General features: G+C 37.9%; 1 protein-coding gene across 1 annotated transcript in view; it reads left to right on the top strand.

Moving 5' to 3' along the window:
- The window catches only part of nbas (NBAS subunit of NRZ tethering complex), a 167,199-nt gene that overhangs the window by 11,142 nt on the left and 140,269 nt on the right, over positions 1–15,788 (top strand). Inside the window, 10 exon segments of the mRNA XM_020938410.2 lie at positions 310–408; positions 4,389–4,527; positions 5,047–5,112; positions 5,193–5,321; positions 6,165–6,228; positions 6,723–6,916; positions 8,378–8,653; positions 11,259–11,384; positions 11,680–11,831; positions 12,405–12,542. Of these exon segments, the coding sequence (XP_020794069.2) occupies positions 310–408; positions 4,389–4,527; positions 5,047–5,112; positions 5,193–5,321; positions 6,165–6,228; positions 6,723–6,916; positions 8,378–8,653; positions 11,259–11,384; positions 11,680–11,831; positions 12,405–12,542 (1,383 nt within the window).

Genomic DNA, 15,788 nt, shown 5'->3' with positions numbered 1-15,788 from the left:
CTTACTGCTGTCACCCGCATTATTGTAGTGTTCATATTACATTTGACATAGCAAAACACACCCTGCCTATACAAGATATCCAAACCAATTATATGACATCTCCTGTAATACCAATCTAATTTAGGCAGTCCACTTGAATTTGATTGCATATTTCACCATGTCACATTTAATTACAGTTTGAATTTAAATTTCCATGTCATTATCTTCCCCCAAAATGAGTATGTGGCATTGTTAAACCTAAGTGTATGAACGCTGATGTTTAATTTGGTTGATCCTGTCATCTTAACTGCCTTCTTCTTCTTTGCCCAGTGTTGGAACAAATCAAAACTTTCAGGAGAATCACAGCTTCACTTTCTCCGGTCACTACTCTCAAGGCATCACCTCAGCCGTCTACCACCCTGGACACCGGTAAGTTTATCTGACAAGAATATTTCATGTATTTATTTCACGTTTTCTGATTTATTTTGTAACACATCTGTCTTCAGCCATATTAAGTACGTTCACTTTTTACATGCAAAATACTAGGAATGCATTGATACCAATACTGTTACTGAATATTTGTGCCAGTACTGGCAATTTTGCTGAATTGGTTCCATGATTTTGGTTACTCCCAAATCCTGGTTAATTGGATGTAATAAGACTATTTACACCCTGATTTTGGCTTAGAACGTCTCATAATGTTTGACCGTTTATTCATACAAAGCTGTATAAAAGTTACAGGATAAACATGAAGTTGAAGAATAAATTACATTTATATAACACAATCTCTTGTGTAATAAGTTAAGTGTGTTTTCCATCCATACACTGATATCTGTTAATAACAGGTATCGGCAAATACTTAAAGCCAAAGTATATATGTTCTGACACTGATATCAGTATCAGAACTGAAGGAGCTGGATTGGTGCATACATACAAAATGTTTTTTTCACCTGATATTGTGTACTGATATTCAGTACCAATATTTTTTGGCACTGCCCTTGTCTCCCATGTATGCCCATGTGTCATTCATCAGATCTGTCTTTTTGAACAGACTAATGAGTTAAAATAGAAAAGCAAATTGACTCAAAATACGATTGTAGGTTTACAAATGTAACAAATGATTTTATGTCCTGGATAAATAAATTTTGTTTTTAGTTTTACAAAAGGAAAATGTAAATTTGTGATCTGTACTTTAGCTATGATACATTTGTGGGCCTTGCTATGGATGGATTTTAAAAGCTAAATATAGTATCAGCAGACAGATATCGGATATTTGTACTGGCTCAAAAAATCCGTATGGGATGATCCCTAATCTTTAGTTTAGTAGAATGATTCATTTATACTCTCTCTGTGAATGTATTGTATTATGTCTGTACTTATCTGTAGGTCCCTTGGTCTAAAGCAATTCAAGTGTCTGTGGACAGAGGTAGATAAGGACTATATAAATGTAACAATTTACAATGTTATGATAGCACAAAAACAGTCTACAGCTTTATCTCTGAAGCCATTACCAATTACAACCAGTGCAGTCTGATGTTGTGTAATGAACTGCCTAAATATGTAAATTTGTTTCGGAGATTTTACTCCCATTTGTTATTCTACATCGGGGCCAGCAGGTAACTTGTTGATAAGCTTCTGAAAATGTTTAAAGGTACTATGTTATACAAAACTGACTCTTGTGAGCTTTAAGCCATGTTACTTCATCAAAAACATACAAGGAGTTTTGTTTCATTCACACATGTTTAAGTAACCCTCCTTGTTTGTCTACACTAAACTAAAAAAAACTAAAACTGTCTACATCTTCAAAGCTCAAAATGCTCTGCTCCACATTGTGATGTCATGTAGTGGTAGTTTTCAAGTTAACAGCTACCTTTTAGCTTTAGTTGAGTAGAGTTAGGCAATTCCAGGGTTAAAATCATCCAAATGATTCTAGTGAAGGTGTATGGAGTTTCAAAACCCAGTGGTGCACTTCCTTTATCATAATATGACATCACATTGTGAAACAGAGTGTTTTCCATTTGAGACAAGAACTCAGCCTAAATATGCAGGGTTTGTGTGTTAAAGATGTGTGAATGAGACAAAACACAGCTCCAGGTATGTTTGTGATGAGGAAATAACATTATAACATAGACCAGAAAATAGCCTAATATGGGCCGTTTAATATTGATTGCTGTGTTATGGAGAGTTATGACTTTAGATAACAAATGAACACTCTTTTTCTAACCACTGAACATGGGTAAGATGCTCCTTGATGAAGAGAGGCCATGGGGCAGGAATAAATCACTTTAATGCAAATGCACTGGATTTCCCTATCACAGCTCGGGGTGTCCTTGGCCCTCTCTGCGTAATTTCCTAAGGGGTTGATTAATTATGTCTAAACTTGCACCTGTGACCCTGGTGTTTTCACGGATCTCCTCCTGACACGCTAAACAAACCCCACTCTGGCCTGTGGTGGTGCTCTGGTTTGGCAGTGTAATAGCTTTTGGCAGGTTTTGTCAAGTATTTGCCAAATTGATGGATGAGATGAAACATTAATGATCCCCGTGTGAAAAGTAGGTCAGCAACAGAGAGAACAGAAGATGGGCAAGAAAATGGAGGCCTGGGACATAAGATTGAGCATAAAAAGTAGCACATTAGCGCATGTTAAAGCAGTGTCGCAGGCAAGAAGCAAGTGTTATTCACAATTAGCCTGTGCACAGATGGGGTAGCACTTAGTCAGAAGTGGTCCCAGATGTGCACTTAGATGTTTTGATAATTTTATTGTCATTATTATAAGAAAGAGCAGTCATTATATAATTATTATATATTAACATTTATTAAACATCCCTTTCTATGTGTGCTTCTTTTGTCGCATGAGCGTAAGTGAATATGAATGGTTTTTACTGTGATAATGGTATTGTTTTTATTATAACTAACTCACAAAACTATTCGTGGTTTTCAGCTTCCTAATAGGCAACAATTTGAGGACTGTGGACAATTGAAAAGATGAAATATTTTCTGTTAAATTGTTTTTGCAATGGTGCTACCTGTTCCTTTTGTTCATGCCAATAATAATAATCCATTCTTTGATTTGTTGTTGTGTAAAAAAAAAATCTCTGAAAACTCAGAATCACATGAATAAACCAGTCAAACGTCCTTACACCATAGTATTAATTCATTAAGAGGTAACAATATGAACATTTACACCATTCATATCATTGCATGGGTGAAATTGTATATTATGACAATGAATGCATTTTAGTCAGTGTTTATCACATATAGTAGCCCTGTAAACAACCAAGGACACACAATAGTCTTTTATCCTTCCTCTGAAAGTTTATAAAGCAAATGGATGGTCATCATTCATTCTAAACAGGACTGTGTTAAACTGCATTGTTTATGTTGCACATTGAAGCCTTGCACAATCTAATAACAAGAACTATGTAGTTGGCCTGCCACAATAAAACAGTTTGAAGTACGATATATCACTACAGAGAAATATTGTGATAAACAGTAGTATTGATACTACTATGCCACTGACATAAAGCAGGATAATCCAAATGAACCTATTTTTTAAATAGACAGTATCATTAAAATACCTTAGCTGCAACAAATAAATAGTGAGTGAACCAATAATTAGTCATGGAAGTTATTTATTCAACCATTTACAGCTAATCCTACTTTATTACATAAACATTATAAAAATCTCCTCACTATTGGGAAATGGTACATACGGTAAATATTCAGCCCCCATATATATTGTTTCAACTTTCATATATTGAACAATAAGTCGATAAATTATTTATTGTGACAGGCCTACTATTTAGCAACATTTCCTTCTTTAAAGTAATAATGTACAGGTTGTCTCAAAACTCCTAAAGGACTTGTTGCCAGGGCATCCCCCAACTTAGATTCTGCATAGTGCACCTTTCTCCTTTTAAAATAACTCTCTTTTGGGGTGGGATTACTTTAATGATTCAACCCATTACATGAAAAAGGGTTTCTGAATCAGTCTTTTTTAGTGTCATATAGTGAAGTCTGACTTTGCAATTTCCTCAGTATAATTTCAATCAGCAGGGGGCAGTGTTGAGCCAGAAAGCCCTGCCTCATCCTCACCTCCCCTAAGCAGCAGATCACAGTTGCAGTTTAGTTCTGTTTCACTGCAAAACCAGACCTATGGGCCTCTGCGGTCACACTGTGGTATTGTCTGCGTCTTAACTGGGCTTTGCCATTAATTCCAGGCATAAACTCTGTCAACTGATAAGTAACATTTTAATCCACTTCTCCTCTAAACAGTACTTCTATAATATAAATGCTCTCTATTAGCCTTGTGTGAACCCAGACTTGGAGATGACCCCACAATCACTTTCTCTACTCGCTGATTTTCTTATGCAAATCCCACCAAACGATAATGATTTTGTGTGTTTGAGGTTGCTGCTGGTCGGGGGCTGTGAGGCAGGAGATGAGAGTCCATCTAAAGCCTCGCGCTGTGGGATCACGGCCTGGAGGGCTCTGTCTGGATCTCCACATTACAAACAAGTCACCAGCTATGAGGACGACGTCAACACTGTGAGAAGCACACACCATAATGTAGAGATATACAGTCAGTAAACAATGGCAAAGCTGATTTTTTTTTTTCATTCATAGAGCATAGTTTTGTTTACTGAAAAAATGTAAACAAATGTATATTAAGTTTTAAGTAAGTTTGAAATAACAGTGCAGTTTTTCAAAGTTTTATCTTTCATTCTTTGGAAATGTATCTAACTCATATATGAGATGTATTGTACAGCCAGTTAATAAAGTACTCAAGTTGTATTTGTTGCTACTCTATTCATAAATGCTCAGATTCAGCATTTCTACATGTTTCCTAATGGATTGTTATTTAGCAGTATTGACAAAAACAAAAATTAGGTGCAGTTATTTATTTTCCTTTGCCATTTTGATAGGACTTTGTGTATAGTTTGAGAATAGATGATACACTGAACAAACTCTGAACTATAAAATCTCTGTAACCGACACTATCTGTTTGTGAGATAGATCCCCTGACTTTCCTTCATGATACATTATTGCTTGCTGCCTTTTTGACAGAATCCGAAACGTGGATTTTTCCGGATGCCAAGTTTTAGACTGTTCTCCAGACAAGGGGATGAAATGGTACAATCTTCTCTTCTCATCACACTGGTACTTTTAAAGGACAGCACTTTTAAACATAATGTGTCTATTTTTGTGTGTAGGACGGTGTTTTCCGCATGAGCCTCAGCCCCGATGGCACCCTGCTGGCGGTCATCCACTTCTCTGGTCGCCTCTCTCTCTGGGACGTCCCCTCTCTCCGACAGAGGACCACATGGAGCCAGGAACAACAGGTACAAAACACCTCCCAGCTATTTGTCTTTTATGCTTGGCTTATTCTACTTTTGCTGAGAGAACCTGGACGCACTGCAGTATAGTTGTTCATGCTGCATTTCTTTAGTACATTCTTGACTAATGTAGTTAAAGGTCTTATATTACTCAAAATGTACTCTTATGAGCTTTAGGCCACTTTGTAATGCTGTTCATCATTAAAAGGTGTATGGAGTTAACACATGACTTTCTGCACTTTCTATATTACCACATGACACGAGGAGGAGTATTTTCAGTTTAAGAGAAGAACTCAGCCTAAATATGCAAGGTTTGTGCGTTATGTGAGTGACATGAATGAATATGTGAATGAAACAAAACACAACTTGGGGTATATTTTTGATGAGGAAAGAATATTATAGCATAGATCAGAAAATAGCGTAAGTTCTGGTCTGGACAATGAACTATGTCTTGGAAGGAATGTACGTTTGTTCATGTTGCATTTTTGGTTCTCCTTCAGTACTGTTTTGAATTAAGGGTAGGCTAAATTGACAAAAATAAATATCTCAATAGTTTTCACACTTTTTTTTGCTTGATAACAACATTCAGATCAAATTCAGATTATATTTTTACAATGTGCCAAAATGTGTCTAACAAAGGGCGAAATGATCGCTTTATACCCTTGTTTGTGAAGTCTCTCTTTGAGGTTATTTCATTTCATAGACCATGTACTCCGTATCTTAATTCATCAAATCTCCAGAACAAGAATTGCAATATTGTGAGTGACGTGTTAACATGGTTAGCAGATTAATGTTTCCCCTTTTAAATCTCTTTTTTCCAAATCCCTCCATCCTTCCATCGTCCTGCAGCCAGGATTTGAGGAGATCAACCCAGAGTGGAAGACATCGCTGGAGAGAAGGAAGAAAATAAAAGGTAGTTGGGCCTAGTGGGCTGGGTGAGTCGACTTTGTTGCTGACGTTGCACAATGGATACAATATAAGCAGCTCTGACATGTCTGGCACACTGAATTATACAGATATTTGGATGTACAAGCATGAAAACATTACACCTCCCTCCCCTGTGTCCGCAGTTTCTTTATGTGTCTATGCTGTTGTCGTCTGCAGTGGTACTATCCATTTTCTGACAGTTTTGGGCCACTTCCAATGACAGCTGTGACAAGTTGCGTATTAAATAACTGGTGTGAGTGTTATCTTGAGCACGACATGTGATAAATTCATATGTCCTCACGTGCAAACATGTGCTGATGGAGTGGGACAGCAAGTCAGCGAAATGCTCTAAACCAAAGCGTCAGACAAATTAGACCAAATGGTGCAAAGTAAACAAGATGGCCGTGACATATTTGAATTAAAATGTCATATTCTGTCACTTCTGCTGCCGCTTGATCACACGGCTTGGTTGTGTTTCAGATAAGGAGCAGTATTACCCACTGGTGGACGTGAGCTGGTGGAGTGATAATGTCATGATTCTGGCCCGCTGCTCCGGTTCGGTCACGGTCTCCTCGGTCAGGACCCTCCGAAACCTCCTGGGGAAATCCTGTGAGTGGTTCGAACCCTCACCCAGACTTACCACTGCGTATGGTGGGGGCTTTCTCAGTCTTGAGGTAAAACTTTAAAAATGTCTTTGCTGTGCCGTTGCAGCTTTGTAGACAGCAAATCATATGGGAGTTTCTGGGAAGCATTTTTTGCCCTAGATTATCTGCTATTGTTTCAGTACTGGTGCACTATTGTTCAACTTCTCGAGGTTGTGTTTTCTTCTGCACATTTTCAAATATAAATGATTTTGTGTACAAAGCTGTTTTGTCACAGTCAATTGAATTTGAGTGCATTTGTGATAGTTCTTTTTACTACCAGCTCACTGAATATGTTCTATTACAAATACAATAATCATGATTTTATTCAACCAAGTGTTTTTAATTTCACCAGCAGCGCAGTGCATTCATGGTTTTCTTGACTCCCGGCTTGTTCGTGGCTGTGAAAAGCGTATGTGTGTATGGCAATGTTCAACAAAAGCCTGTGATGATGAAATGTCTGCTCCCGAGCTGTCTCCCCAGTGAGAAACTCTGATATCAAATCATCCTCTGCTTTCTTTCCAGACTTCATTTCTTTATTTTTCATGTTATCTGATTGCAAAGAGAGAAGAGCATTCTTAAGCAGCCAGATGCCAACTTTTAGGAAAGGTTTCATCAGCTGCACAATGACAGGGGGTGCGTTTGTGTGCAATAATAACATTGTGTTGGACCAGGAGCTTATGTGTTGTTTTGAGAGGCATGTGAGGTGTTATGGAAGCTGCCTGATTGATAAAGGTGCTGAATGTTTTACAGGTGCTAAATGTTTCATAACCTCTGTTCTGGTGCAGTGCTTCGCTAGAAGGACCAACATTTGTCTGCCGCAAGCTCACACCTAAAGAGGCGTCAACACAAAATATGAGCCCCAGCCTCACACTGCAGCTCACTTTTGAAAAATAGCCAGATTTATTTATTTTTGCTCTATAGGTTCAAACCAATCCTACCTTACACACAAGAGAAGAGTAGGAAAGTTTGAACTCTTTCAGTTTGGCTGTGTGACCTTGATCTTGTGTTGGGACTGGCTGTGGTTGCAGCAGGAGTGTGTTAAATAAACAGCTTACTAGCAGAAGCGGACCACAGATCAGTATTCTGTTCAGCATCTTGTACTCATCTCTTCTCTCTGACAGGTTCAATCTCAGCGTTAGATTACATTTAATTCTGGACAAAGATGGTGCTGAGTGGTGTGACCAAAGAGACAAGTAATTTTATCAGCTGTGGTTTATGATTAAAATCATATGGTTGCAGTGTAATTCCAATCTCATGTGGATTTAGTCTTTTTACATGTATTACCTTCTGTAATGTGGAGGATGTATTTTTCCTTAAATTTTGCATAAAAATCTCCATCCCCAATTTACAGTTACAATTTATTGTTGATTGTCTTCACTTGTTTGCCTTTTTACAGACGTATATATGTTTTACATATATATGTTTTTATCATTTTATCGCCCAAACCTCAGTACAGTTCTGATGTCCCCTCTGTGCCCCGCTTTCCTGTAGTGTGAAGTGAAGCTGGCACAGAAGCGTGGGCGCCTGGAGAGCAGCCTGAGCACTGTGTCCAGTGAAGACGAGGACGCTGACGACGGAGGAGACTCTGACTCAGACGACGAGAGCTCGGCCAAGGCGCGCTACTTTGGCTACATTAAACAGGGCCTGTATTATGTGACCGAGATGGAGCGCTTTGCACCGCCACGCAAACGCCCACGCACCGTAATCAAGAACTACCGCCTGGTTAGCCTGAGGTCAACCACACCAGAGGAACTGTACCAGAGGAAGGTAGGAGGCTGGTGTGCCACTGTCAGCTAATGCACAACACTCTTTTCGGTACTTCAAATAAAGTCATAAAATATGATAGTTAAACACAAGGCCAATACTGCAGAGAAACTCCAGAAACTGTCACGCTGAGATGCCAGATTGATTTGAACACTTAGTCCGCTCAGCATTAAAAACATTGGAATGCTGATGTGAAGTTATATATATTCAATATGTACTATTCTGTTTCTAATTAGAAGACCATTTTAAGTGCTTATTCACTTTGAAGTTAATTTAAATCTGCTTACTTCACTGCCAACATCAATGTGAAGCAGCATTATCCAGTTGTACTCAATGATGTATATCGCATTTAGTCTACAGTATACATATTTTGCTACTTAATTTTGCAGTCGTTTTCGGAAGTTATATGAAGCCACATGGTCACTGACTGGATTACGGTCTGATTTGTGTAATGTTTTTTCTGAGTGAATAAATCCTATGCCAGCTCCTTAAAGGGCTATTGTTGTGTTGGCTTGACTCCAGAAGTGCGATGGTGTCGAAAATTAAACCAAGCAAGATGTTCAGGCTGCTTTAAGGCTATTTCTCCATCCCAGGAGTTCTTCTGAAATGCTAATTGCTGCATTAGAAATATGGCTGTCCCTGCTTGCCTGCGTACAAATTGCAGCAAAGACAACAACATGCTCAGTCATAAAGCACTGAGGGAGCTATCGCCGTTCCTTGGTCCCAAGTTTGAGCACGGTTCATCACTCATTTTTATGGCCCATCATCTCCAGCCTTCTTCATCATTGTCATCATCATTAGGCGCCATTAGTCATCGCCATCATTTCTAACAGTCGAGTGGTACCCAGTCATACATCAGTATTATCTTTTTGTAGCACTTGGGATAGCCATTGTGCTTTTCCAACTGCGTTCCTTTCCTGTTGTTTTCCACTTGAAATGTATCATGTGTAATCTGAAAGAGTGTGCCTGCCAATGCTGTGCACATGCTGTTATATGGAGCTTCTAGTGCAATGCAATGAGAAAACATGGACAGTTTGGTATTCTGCAAAAATACGCAAAATAATTTTATTTGGAAGATATTCTTTCTTGAATATAGAATTTATTCTATTCTATTTAAATCACTATACTTTACAAATCCTGTGTTATTGACATTTCTGGTGACACTGACTACTAATTTCTCTAAAACATAATACATTAACATGATTATGTTTTAAGATTTTTTTTTTTTGTAATTTTGATAAAGTTTATACTTCCTGATTGGCCATGGGGAGCATATATGAGTATATTACCAAGTAATTATAATGTTAACAAAGGTCAAAAGTTCTAAATTACATAATAGTTATGATCTGACAAACAAAAATACAACGCCTTTATTTTGTTTAATCAAGGTTTAAAACAAAAATTTCCTCCTTGTGCAAACATTCTCTCTCTGTTTTAGATTAAACTGATGTCAGTTGATTCCACAACCTCTGAAAAACACACGCCGTAAGAGACTGGTTTAATTACTTAATTATTACACATATTCAAATTCTTTGACTTTGATCTTTCAGTACAAGTTTGAACGATGAAAGCCCATACTTCCTGTGCTTGTCTCAAACAGGATAAACAGAGAGTCAATACTTTTGCCAAATCAATGTGAATCATTCAGGGCTCGAGGCTGATGACTTCATGACAACTAACACAAAAAATACATACTTTGATCTTGCTTGTCTTCTAGAATATTCAAATTCCATGTTACTTGCTGAGCTTGGCTGCCTTTATCATTTTGTTTTTAGAGGTTATGACCTAACCTGTTGCTGCAATTGTATCAGCCAAATCTACAGAGATAAAGTGTTGTTGACAGTGGAACAATGTTTCTCACAGGTTTATGCTGAAACTGGTGGCACAAACAATCTATATTTGAATCATTTTATGTAACACAATTTTGGGGTATAAATATTACTTACTGCTTGCCTAGAAAGCCAGAATGAAACGTGCTCGTTCAATCAGATTTGTTTTTTTCAGTGACATGTGAAACGATGGAGCTCAGTGATGACTTCACAAATACAATCAAATTTATCTCACCTCAGACTAACAGAGTTTAAGTCGGCAGAAATCTGCAGTGTTTTTCAGTCCCTTGTGATATTTTTTCCAATATGGTGGGCCATGCGTGCCCCTGATTGGCTAGTCCACCTGTCAATCACTTCCATTTAATAATGGGTAGATTCACTGGTGACCAGACTCACATCTTCTTTAAGTATTGAAGTGTGTATTCTGGATCACAGGTGAACTTATTACCACTACAAAAAAAAGCTCTGATTACAGATTAAATAATAGACCAATATGAGGAGTCTGAGCTGCTTAGCCATATCACTCTTATCTCTCTTCATTAATTTATACAGGACCGTTAACCATAGACATGTCAAGTAAACCTAGATTCAAATTTTTGCTCCTAATTGATTTAGATCGGAGAAAGTAGGCATAGTGGTAAACTGAATGATAAAAATGTTCAAACTACATGAAATCTTTAACCAAAGCATTAAAATTCAGTGCTTCAAACCTCACCAATATCATATATAAATCTTATATTTGTAATACTTTTCTAACTCTTCCCTGTATTTACCCACAGATAGACAATGAAGAATATGGCGAGGCCCTATCTCTGGCCCATGCGTACAATCTGGACTCTGACCTTGTCTACCAGAGACAGTGGAGAAAGAGTACCGTGAGCATCGCCTCCATTCAAGATTATCTGGTAAGAGATTGAGTCAAAATTGAGAAATGTATGGCAGGAAATGAAAGGAATATAATAAGAGGAGAGCGTATAGATATAGATAGAAAAATGCTATTAAAGTCAAGGTGTTTATCAGCGTATAGTAGCTGCAGAAATAGAGTAAAGCCGAGTGGGTGTTGCAATCCCCCTTACTCTTATTTCACGCATCATTTTTACCAATTTGTTGCGAATTTCCACACTCTCCTCCTCCTAATTCTCTATCTCATTTTATCCCCATCATTCCGACTGAACTCGATCCCATTCGCGTTGCCCCCAGAGTAAAATCCGAAAGAGATCCTGGGTGCTGCACGAGTGTGTGGAGAGAGTCCCAGAAAACGTGGATGCGGCCAAGGAGCTGCTCATGTACGGCCTCAAAGGGACCGACCTGGAGGCGCTGGTGGCCATTGGGAACAGAGAAGACGAAGGCAGGTGAGAAGAACTACAGGGATTCCACTAGTTATAATGACAAGAAAAAAAAAAATTACAATTGTGGTTGGATTTTTATTTTTATATATTTCACAAAATAAAGTTCACGGCTCATATTTTGAATATATCCTGGAGCACTGACTCTTGACAGCACGCTAAAAAAAGAACTACTAAATGAATACCTGAAATCACATGCTTTTCCAAACATTCAGAACAAAATACTTGTAGAGTTCTAAATTACAACTTTAGCAAATTTATATTGGCGACACTGAAGAAACACATTAAAACCGTGCTGCAAGTTTAGGTTTGATTTTTTTATGAATTTTTCAGACCCTATCCAAGCTGTATACTTGAATACATGTGAACTGGAATTGTACAAAAGCGTAATGGAGAAAGGTTTAATACCATACTGTGAAACATTCAAAGTAATGTTGTCTCCATGGAGCGAGGCATGTTCTTGGACCCTCCACTAAAAATGTATCATAGTGCAAAAAAATGTTGTAATCTTAATTTTACATGTGACATGTGTTTTTGTATTGTGTTTTTTTAATTTAATCTTTGTGTTCGGTGTGGTAGGTTTATCATGCCAGGTGATGTTGACCTCGATGACCTTCCCTATGATGATTTATTGTCTGAGGATGAGGAGCTGCATATCAAAAGAGAACGAGAAAACAAGAAGAGACAAGAGCTGCTGGACAGAGTGGATTTCAGCAGGTAACACAGCACACTCTCTGTCTGCCTATAGTGTGAACAGAAGGGTCAGAACAGGTAAAATGACTGCTAAACCTGAACAAAAGAAAGATTGTATCTGAGTAAAAGTGCCTACAAAGACCATCCTTCAGCTCCATGACCCTGGTTAAATTGTCAGTTTCTTTACCTGAGTTTCTTCTCCTTACTTTAAAAATGAGCTGCATGCATAAAACATTAATATATTTAAGGCATCTGCAGCTCTTCCTTCCGACTTGTGGAGCAGTTGTTAAGTAGGCGGAAAAATCTCACTGAGGTTTCCCTGTTGCTTACCCATTTGATTTGGCTTCTCTGCAGACTGTTACTTACTCTTTGGAGAGCCTAAATATAGTGCTCATTTCCCCACTGAGAACTGTAATGATGAACCAGGCTGCTACTGTTGCAAAAATTGCAATGGCATTATTTAACTTATAGATAGGACTGAAATGGAGGCCAAGAGCTGGTAGGTTTCACACTGATTGTTTGATTAGGTCGCGGCCCCTTGGAGGGGATCATAAAGGCAGAGACATTAATGAGCACATGGGAGAGAGAACAGGGGAGCACAGTGCTGCAGATTAGTGGGTAATCTGCTGAAGGTAATTTATGCCTTTGTTGTGGAGTGCCCAGGGAGAGACTAATGAAAAAGCCTTTAGTGATCACTAATCACCTCTCATACACGCACTCCTACTCAGGCACATGTGCATGGACAATTTTAGGTACTTTGAATGCATTTCAATGACCCTGGGATTGAATTGGGAATCTCGACTGTAGGGGATGCAAATTAACAGTAGACACTAGAAGAATACTTTTTACTTTAATCGGCCTTCAGGGCCTTCCAGACCATGAACTTTTAAATATAGTGTCTTATTGACAGTAACTCATCAGTCTTTTTATTCCTTAATTTAACTTTTGGTTCTAAAGGAGCTTGTTTAGCTCTATTGCACACCGGGTGCCTTTTGCAGATAAAGCACGGATCAAGGATAATTAAAAAGACCTGAAAGAAGCCATATTTTACCAACCTGAAGGAAACCATTACTTTAAATCATTAGAATCATCTTCTTTTAATATTCCCATTTGTCTCTGTCCTATAGATGGCCATTTGTACAGTACACGTGCCTTAGAACGTGTGCTGCAAATGCGTGGGTGCACCAGCCCCCTCTGATGGATCTAACCGTGTCGCCTTGAGGCTGCGCGGACGAGCCTCGCGACAGATAATAATTCTCTTAATTTCTTTTTAACTGCGCCACCATTACAGAAGCGCTTTGGCATCGATCACTCCTGCTCCTCCGTCACTGTGTGTAGATAAGAGCTGGAGTTAACTACCAGCTGCCGTCATCATCACCACTTTTGTCCTTTTACATGCTCCAAGGGTGAGACTTACTTCTGTCATATCTGCTGTTATCTCTCAATACTGATGCAGTGGCCACTGTCCTTCAAACAAGTCACTGTGAAACCACTGACATGGCTCAAAATATATTCATTTACTTAATCTAACACATAATATCAAGTAGATAAAATAGAGTACTTTATATACTAGTTGTAGTAATAACTGTAGTAGAATGATGGGATTTGTCATAGTTAACAAAATATCCACAGTCCAGTAACACAGAAAATAAATGACCAATATTACCTGTTGTAAGCACAATACAAAAATTGATAAGTCACGGAATTTGGGTTTCTTGAGTGAACCTTTTGATTCTGACTTGAATAATGAGTCTGAATTCATTCTTTTGATTTCAGGGTAAAAAAAAAAGTTAATACACTGAACTAATTTTTATGTCAGTAGCCAATGTTTCCTTATAGGCAGTGTGTAGCCTCACATAAAACACTTACACTACACTAAATGCTATCTCTGAGCAGTAGTTATTGGTGTTTTAACTGTCAGAGTGGAGTTCAGGGCTGTTTGTCTTGAGCTTTCACACTTTTGGCCGCATCCAGACAGTTTTATTTTAAAGCTGTTGTATATCTGTGTGTGCATAACAAAGTGTCATTCCAAAAGAGCCAAGGGCCATTATAAGTGTGGCTGGTTTTCACACGTACAAGACTCGTAACATTGCAGTGCATAAACTCTGAATAACAAAACAAGAATAAAACTATACTTCTCAATTCCATATACAGAGGTGGACAAAGTACTCAAATCTATGTTTTATGGTAGTATTAGTAAGTAGTCCTATAAAAAGAGACCAATCAATACTAAAACTAGTATCTGAACCAGTACTGATACTCAAGAAAAAATAACAGACAACATTTTGTCCTTTCCTGAATAGTTTTGAATGGTCTTAATTGATATGAGAACTACTATAAAATCACATGATAACATTACCAACTACTTAGTTTGGTAATATTTATGTTAAAAATAACATTCTACTATCTATTTTTTCTTTTATTGCAATTGTGGCATTAAAATAAATATCAAGCAATGACCCTTCTTTCAACATTCTCCCTTTTGGGGTAGTCTCTAATATTTATGAGGTATAATTTTGTTTAAGTGGTTCAATTTTGCTATATTTTTTACACACTAATTAACACCAATTTCACTATACTCTCTTCAGTCTAAATTCATTATTTTCAAATCAGCCATGTATTTGACAGGCATACAAAACAACAGCAGTAGTAGCAGCAGTGCATTATGTGAAACACTTTCTTCTTTTGTCTACACCTTCACGATTTCCTTCACCAAATTTCCCCATAGGTCAGTATCCATTGTGTAAACCTTTATATAAGCCTGGACCTCCTCTGCCCTCCGCTGTGTTTGTCCAAAGGGTCATTTGTATGTGAAAGACTGCACACTGTTTATGCTGCACCTCAGAGGAATTCAGCTACAAGATTTGCCGCTTAATAGTATAGAGGACATGGGCTGGAATAGAATATTGCGCCACCATACATTGTGTCACCTGAAGGTTGTTGTTTTATCAAGTGGCTGTCAACCTATAAATTACCATTTAGATTGATGTTTTCAATTGAATGATGATTTCAGGTGAAGTAGTCATTGGCTTCTTGTTATCAAAGGTACACAAAAGTATATTTTTGAAAGTTGTAGAATGAACCTTTACACATCAGTAAGTTTCAAATTATCTTGTATAGTGTATTAATGCTAGTAACCTGTTGCTCTCTTGTGACTCCTTTGATCATATGGCCTAGACAATCTGTGCTAACTAAATTAACTGCAGATGGCCTAAGATAAAAGGTGCAAAAATGCATCCAATAAAATGTACATAACCACTCAACTGAAGC

This window comes from Boleophthalmus pectinirostris, unplaced genomic scaffold (genome assembly GCF_026225935.1).
Source record: "Boleophthalmus pectinirostris isolate CB_2022bp ecotype Guang Dong unplaced genomic scaffold, ASM2622593v1 HiC_scaffold_13, whole genome shotgun sequence".
Classification (NCBI taxonomy): domain Eukaryota; kingdom Metazoa; phylum Chordata; class Actinopteri; order Gobiiformes; family Gobiidae; genus Boleophthalmus; species Boleophthalmus pectinirostris.
This window is presented reverse-complemented; position numbering and strand designations above follow the sequence as displayed.